A 7,748-nucleotide genomic window follows, 5' to 3' on the forward strand; every position below is an offset into this window, starting at 1 on the left:
AAAAAAATAATATATTCATTGTTCACGTAGCAAGCCAACGAATTAAATGTCATAAATTTTGTTTACAAAGTTACTCGAAAATTAATATTGGAAAACTTGCCACCGATGAAATAAATATTGTTTATGAAGTTATTCTAAAATTAATATTTCAGTCGACGTCTCTTCCGGCACAAATTTGCTTGTACAGTTTTAGCGCCTCCTCCATGACCTTGCCTCCCGATGAAAAACAGTTATTCTTTCTTACACCAAGGATGAAATCGGGACCACCAGTTTCCTCCGATCTGCCCGAACGTCTCATAGACCCCATGGGCAACGTGTGTATCAAAACCAGCGGCTGCAAGTAGCTTCAGCCCGATGAGATCCGCCTCCATCTCATTCCTACATTGTATACAGGTAAAACACGCATGAGACCCGGTATATACTATATAGCCTCTAACATGAAATATACTTGCATACATGTAGCAAACAGGATCCGGCAAACTAGCAAGTTTCAATGTCCATAATGAATGCAATTGCTTACATGTTCCTTTTTGCAATAAAGGGATGGCTTCTTTTAAAGTAGAAAACATGTACTCCCTCCGTCCCAAAATAAATGAGTCAACTTTATACTAGTTTTAGTATAAAGTTGAGTCACTTATTTTAAGACGGAGTGAGTATTAACTAATTAAATATTCAGCATACGTAAAATTGTGAAAGGTTAATTATAATACCTTTGCGAGGCTAGTGTGTCAAAGAACGGAAGGATCCTTGAGAACTCCATGTCATGGTTTGCAACAACGTGTCCGGCCTAATAATAAGAAAAAAAAGGCATAAATAATTCCATCCGTTCCACTTGAGGGCTACCAAAATCAAGCAATAATTAATGGATCTTTCAATAAAAAAACAGGCAACAAGGGAAAATCTACCTCATGTGCAATAAGGGCGGCAATTTCAGCATCGGTCTTTAGGCAGTTCATCAATCCCGTGTAGACTACAATCTTACCATTGGGCAAGCTGTACGCCTTAGCTTTGTCATCATCGACGATGACCACCTCCCACTTGAAGTCATGGCGCTCCGGCGTCTCCTGCTTATCATCGTGGTCATCGTTGCCGCGGGGGAAGAGGTCATGGGCTGCGCGGATAATACCGGAGGCGATTTGCCGGACACGGACGGTGTTGGGGTCAGACGGGCCAAGGATGGCCGGCCCGCGTTTCTCCTCGATCTTCTCGAACATGATGTTCCCCATTAAGGCGTGACACGACGGCGAGAGGAAGACCCAGTGGGCGCGGTTGGTGCACGGCACCTTCTCACGGTCGCAGGTGAGGAAAAAGAAGATCAAGCCCCACGGGAAGAAGAGCCCTGCTTCTTGGGGCTGTGCCTGCGCGGCGGTTTGAGAGGCGGCGACAGGCTTGGCGTGGCCGGAGAAGAGCCCTCGGACCGAGTCTAGGACCCTGGGACGCGCCGGCTGAGGCTGCGCCGGGTTTGAGTAGCGCCGGACGGTCTTGAGCCTGGAGAAGACGGAGCGCGAGTTTCTCAGGAAGTTCATGGCGGCGCCGTCGTTTGACCGACCGATGGATACGCCGCCGGCCGGAGGATGAGGTGCGGTGCTTGATTACAGGCCGTGCGGATGATGCACGTACGAAGTATATATACTCGAATTTTCCCTATCGTTTTGCATGCGTACCGCGTACGTGCCAAGTAATATTGGGCTGTTGCTCGTGCGCGTGCGTCCAAAACAGTTACCTACGGCCGCACGATCTATCGGCGATCCACGTGAACGGCGTTGTTGCGGTCAACCCTTCCCTTATTATCTGTGCTTTGTAGTATTGAAAAAAAGGAAAAATCATGTGTCCCTACGTGTTCCTCTTGCTGCCTCGTCTTCGCAACTCTCCGTTGCCCAAGTGCGTGTCTAGCCCACAGATTGTATATCGTTTTCTTTCTCCTATGGAACAAAGAAAGACGATCTCGCCTGCCACCGTAAGAGAGCTTCCTTCCGCCGCCGTCCTCCGACAACTCCCCTCCACCGGTAACCTCGGTTGTCGGAGGTGAAGGGGATCACTGGATCCACGCGTGTGGATCGTTTTAGGCTTTAGTAGGTTATATAGATTTTTGGGATGTGTGCTCACTTTGATGGTTACAGCAATTTCTTTACTCATGTTTGCATCTTAAGGCAATGACCGTGTGGTTGGTGAAATAATGTCTCGTTGGTTGGCTTGGTTCTCTCAAAAGTTCAGCTAGATAGTATTATTTGTTGAGTCATAAATTCAGGACGTCCTGGTTTACATGGACATGATTTATACTTTCTTTCTGCCTGGCTAGTTTTTTTTTTTTGCGAGCCTGCGAGGCAAATGTATAGCTAGTTCTAGGTATTAAATTTACCGTTTGGGCAATCTTGTGAAGTTTGTAAATTTGCTTATGGTATGTATTATTTGCTTAGGCAAATGTACGTATTATTTTATCAGTAATAGTTCAGTTTGACAAGTAATCTAGTATGTTTTCCTAGAATCTCATGTTGGCATCTAGTTGATTTCGCCTTGCCCTGATTTTGTACATGTTAGCTCTGATCAGTATGAGAAAGCTTCTACCCCAGGAGACTCGACCTCATTAGTATGAAAAATAATTTTAATCCTTCAAAATTGATATGTATTTCTAGTAAAAGTATTACCATAATGTGTTGATCCTATAATAAAGTTGTACATGCTTTTACATTCAATTTTTGATGATTTTCGCTGGAATGTGTTGAACACAAAGTTAAGTAGTAACCGTTTTTACATGAAACGAAATAATGCACAGATCTAGGATTAAAGCTCATCTCTACTCCTAATGAAGGAGTTGGTAGGCCAGTACCCGCGGTTTTCTTTCGCCTCACCTCCCACCACCCCCTCCCACCGGTTTATTCTTCTTTCCACTAAAAAAATCCCGTTCAACTGGTTTTCCCTCCTCTTTCTCTCAAAGTCTCAATTGTTTCAGCGTTCAAAAAAGAAAGTCGCATCGTTTCCGCTCCATTCCAGATCTTCTTCCCTCGATTCTTGCTGATCCATTTCCGATCTAATTTTTCTTGGTGTTTGGACATTGTGGGAGCTTGTGGCAAAAATAAAAAAAATAGCTGGGGGAGAAACTTTGAAAAAGTGCATTATTTTGTTTTTTTGGCTAGAGCTCCTCCTATGTTATTTGAGCACGAAAATATGCACGCACCTTGCACACCCAAGCACCTTTGATGCCAAAAAATTCATATTATTTTGCTATTTTTTTTAATTTACTGTTCACCGACGTACATATTTAGAATTTTTTCTTTGTCATGAGCACCTGGAATGTCCAAACAATATGAAAATTTGTACGTACCTTGCACACCCGAGGAACTGTTCATGACGGACGAAAACCGTCCGAAGCGGCGTGAGCGACGAAAACTATCCGGTTTTGATAGTCGAGGGATGAAAACTATCCGGTTTTGAGTTGAGGGATGATTTCTAAACTCTCGGAAGAGTTCGAGGATGAAAAATATACTTATCCCTATTATTAATGATTTCTTTGTCAATGACAAGATGTTTTATCCTTTGTAATTTATAGAATAAATCATTTTTTTCTTAGAGCCCTCACATACTTTTAGTACATAAGCCCTATTCACTTTTGCTGCATCAACACGATGCTGCCAGCCAACCACAAGCATCTTGGGCAATCAGTTATCCGAATGGTAAAAATCTTTTGTTCACGAAGTTACTCTGACATAAGAGTATCTGAGATCCTGCCACCATAAGGGAAACGTCGATCGGCGCCTTTCCCGGAGCAAACTTGCTTGTAGTACAATTTCATTGCCTCCTTCATGGCATCGCCCCGTGATAAAACTTGTGACCTTTTCTTACACGAAGGATGACTGCCAATGTAATCATCCAGCACCGTGCTCTCCCGCTTCCGGTGGATCTCAGGTGCTACGCGTGGATCGAAACCGGCGGCAGCCAGTATCATCATTCCAATGAGGTCTGCTTCCAACTCGGTCCTACAATGGATATACTAGAGATAAAACACACAATAGAGCATACATATAGCCTCCAAAAATCCATGAGTTTCAAGGTCCTTTCGAAACAGTTTATAAGAAATGCTAATTGCCTTGTTTCAAATAAGAATCTAAATGATGATTAATTTGATGCATGTAAAATGTAATAAATACCTTCGTGAGAAGGGCAGCAGTTCGTTGAGGATCGGCGGAGTTAACATCGCCAACTCCATTGAATGCCTAGCAACAACGTGTGCGGCCTAAAAAGAAGGGGTCAGTGAATGCACTTGAAAACAACCAAAGACGTAGACAACGCAATACTACCTCCGGTCTGGTTTATAAGTCCTCTTTGTATTTTGTGCCAAATTTTGACTAGAGATTTAACTAATAATACATGAATGCAAGTCAACAAAAGTTATATCGTTGAATTCATATTTAAACATAGTTTTCAGTTATATTGCATTAACATTGCATTAACATTTTGTTAGTTAAATTTCAAGTCAAAATTCTGCACAGAATATAAAGGGACTAATAAATCAAGACGGACGTAGTAGTAAGGAAAACGTACCTCATGCGCAATAACAGCGGCAATCTCAGCATCGGTCTCGAGGAAGTTGAGCAATCCAGTGAACACAACAATCTTGCCACCGCCCAAGCTGCACGCATTGGCTCTGTTATCTCTGATGACAATCACCTCCCACTGAAGGTCATCGAGATGTCCCGTCTGCGACCGTACCGCTGCCTTTCCCTGCTTAGCGTCGTCGTCGCCCAGGCCGTCGGCGGGGAAGAGCTCCTGGATTCCGCGGATGATATCGGACGCGATATGGCGGACACGGACGGTCTTCGGATCAGACGGGCCAAGGATGTCTTTGCTGCGCTCCTTCTTGAGCTCCACGAAATCTTCGTTGCCTAGCTTACGCTCCAACTTTGGTGAGAACATTACCCGGTGGGTGCGGTTGGTGTAGGGCACGGTCTCCGTGTGGCTGACCGCGGCGCAGGCGGTGAAAACCATGGCATAGGGGAGGAGAACCGCCGCGCCACAGGCGCCAGCGACTTTCCATGGGTCACGGTACCAACTGCGTGCGCGGTGGATCGACGGCTGGCTCCGTGGGACGGCTGCCGGTAGTGACGGCGTTAGACAGGAGGCTGCAGGCTTGGCGGTGTGGAAGAAGAGCCGTCGGATGGAGTCTAGGACATGGGAGCGCGATCGAGGGGCCAGCCGGGGCTGCCCGGGGTTGCAGTAGTGGCGGAGGGCCATGAGCCGGGAGAAGACGGACCGGGAGTTCCTCAGGCAGTTCATGTCGGCGATTACTTGCACAGTAGCAGTGCGGCGGCGGCGTTTGAACTTTGAAGTTCGATCAATCTATCGGTGGATACGGCGGTTAACGGTACGGCCTTTTATGAGAAACCCGCCCGATGCGCACGTACGTACGAAGTAGACCCGGATTCACCTATCGTTTGCGTACGAAGTAGACACGGATGCACTTACGGTGCAGGCCTGCAGCGTGTTCGATGGTGTGTAAAAGACGGATAACAGTTTACGCGTGTGTGAGGCTCCCCGGCGCGCGATCCACGAGTTCCTACGAGGTCCATCATGCCGACAACAAAGTTTAACAAAAAACTGTTGACTATATATGTGTTGCATGTATTACGTATATTGTGGCCCATCTTGTATAGTTGAGATTAAGACCTATATGTATTTATATATACGTGCATCTGCACCCAATCAATACAACGATTATTGTATTGGCAAAACATCTCTCTACACGGTATCATCCTGAAGGTCTTGACCTAGGGCCGCCGCCGCGTCTCCTCGCGCGCGCCGCCGCCGCTGCTTCCCACCGCCGCCGCACACCGCCGCCGCGGCATCTCCCTCTGACGCTGCCGCTGCCACCCCGTGCCGCCGCGCCGCTTCCGCTCCCCGCGGCGCCGACCCGCCGTCGCCGCCGCCGCACACCTTCTGCCGCGCCGCCGCCGCCTCGTCACGCTGCCACTTCTCCCCACCACCGCTGCTCTCTCCTCTCGCCACACCCGCCGCACTTCCCTTGCCATCGCTGCTCCTACCCTTCCACCCGCCACCGAAACCCTAACCCTACCCGCACCCCTACCCTAGCCACACCATGGACTCCCCGGGCTCCTCCACCACCCGCTCGTCGAACCCCTTCGCTGGCCCCGAGCCCTCCGCCGCCGCCATCCGTGACCTCAACATCGAGGCCCCGGGTCCCCATCCGCTTCGACAACTCCGGCACCTCGTATTACGCGTGGAAGACCTACTTCAACCTCATCTTTCGCGAGTACTATCTCACCAAGCACATCGATGGCTCCGTGGACGGCGAGTACATGAAGGGCCACCCCGAGTGGTCCGCCATCGAGGCCACGCCCATCCGATGGTTTTATCAAACCGTCTCGAAGGACATCTTCCACACGGTTGTCGCTGAGGACGACAGTGCTTGTGCCGTGTGGACCAAAATCAATGTGCTCTTCACCGACAACAAACTTCAGTGCCTTGTTTTCTTGCAGAAGGAGTTCTTCGGCTGTCACCGGGATAACTCGCTCCGATGCCTCACTCTTTGTGTATCATCAAGGAGCTGACACTGTATATCTGCTGCTCTACGTCGATGACATCATCCTCACGGCGTCCGCCCCGGATCTCCTTCAGTGGCTCATGGCTCGTCTTCGTGATGAGTTCGCCCTAAGGACTTGGAGCCTCTGTACTACTTCCTCGTCATCGAGGTGGTCCGTCGGGCTGACGGCTTCGTTCTGCATCAGCAGAAGTACGCCCACGAGCTTCTGGAGCGTGCCGGTATGCTTAACTGCAAGCCGGCGCCCATCCCTTGTCGACACGAAGGCGAAGGTCTCTGCTTTTGAGGGGTCCATGAAACCTGTCATCATCACCTGTCTGTCATGATCCTCGCGTCCCATCGGCTGCATGTGCATTGTCGCCGATAGTAACGCATGAGCATGTAGCTAGTATATTTATTATATATGCATTATTGAGCCTGCAAAAGCAGGTTAGACAAGCCCAGTTATCCATAGGCACATTACACCAGCATCTCGTGTCAGCCCAACAACAATCTTGCAAGAATATTAGTCGCACGCCCAACCAAGTCGTGCTTTGTTCATCCCACAATCAATCGTCGTTAGACCAAAACACAAGACGCATCATGTTATAAGCTAGATTAGGCTGTCATGGGCCTCTTGGTCACATGTCCACTGAAGAATGCTTGCTTGGATTTGATTAACTGGTGGCTTGTTCAGCATCGCAATGTCGTCCAGTACAGGCCGGGACAATAACGTTGCTCTTCCCTCTATTTTTTTCTTTCTTTTCTTGGCAAACATAACGCTGATCGTGGAAGAGCTGCTAGTCTCTTTAGTTGCCGGCCTGTCTCGCTCGGTCCGCAGGGGCTGAGCTTTCGGTTGCTATTTCTTAAATAGTACTTCTTCCGTCTCAAAATAAGTAACTCAACTTTGTACTAGCTTTAGAACAAACTTAATACTAAATCGAGTCACTTATTTTGGGACGGACTGAGTAAAAAATAAAGGTTTCGGCTGCTCCCGTGCGTGCTTTTAGTACCACATCTTTTACTACCACATCGCTTAAAGAAAGAACACGTGAGCTGCTTATATACCGGCCAACGGAAATGATTGTCACAGCATAGGACATGTGGTTAGCCAAATCAAAATTCATATATAGAATTAAGATAAGATTTCTCCTTAGGCATGCTTGCTTGGGCCATTAGCTTGGTTGTCTTACTACATGCCTGTTAGTTAACAACT

At 47.8% G+C, this 7,748-nt stretch overlaps 2 protein-coding genes across 2 annotated transcripts; both read right to left on the reverse strand.

Moving 5' to 3' along the window:
* LOC123140752 (mitochondrial metalloendopeptidase OMA1-like) lies at positions 1–1,633 on the reverse strand. The gene is made up of 3 exons (XM_044560036.1): positions 906–1,633; positions 711–787; positions 1–378 (listed from the first exon to the last, which is right to left on the reverse strand). The coding sequence occupies exons 1-3, from the start codon at positions 1,524–1,526 to the stop codon at positions 231–233; spliced, it is 846 nt and encodes a 281-aa protein (XP_044415971.1). The 5' UTR covers positions 1,527–1,633; the 3' UTR covers positions 1–230.
* A 1,874-nt stretch (positions 1,634–3,507) lies between these two features.
* LOC123140753 (mitochondrial metalloendopeptidase OMA1) lies at positions 3,508–5,325 on the reverse strand. The gene is made up of 3 exons (XM_044560037.1): positions 4,540–5,325; positions 4,146–4,231; positions 3,508–3,974 (listed from the first exon to the last, which is right to left on the reverse strand). Exons 1-3 carry the CDS (start codon positions 5,269–5,271, stop codon positions 3,695–3,697), a joined length of 1,098 nt encoding a protein of 365 aa, XP_044415972.1. The 5' UTR covers positions 5,272–5,325; the 3' UTR covers positions 3,508–3,694.
* Between the last annotated feature and the right edge of the window lie 2,423 nt (positions 5,326–7,748).

Source organism: Triticum aestivum, chromosome 6D (genome assembly GCF_018294505.1).
Source record: "Triticum aestivum cultivar Chinese Spring chromosome 6D, IWGSC CS RefSeq v2.1, whole genome shotgun sequence".
NCBI classification, from domain to species: domain Eukaryota; kingdom Viridiplantae; phylum Streptophyta; class Magnoliopsida; order Poales; family Poaceae; genus Triticum; species Triticum aestivum.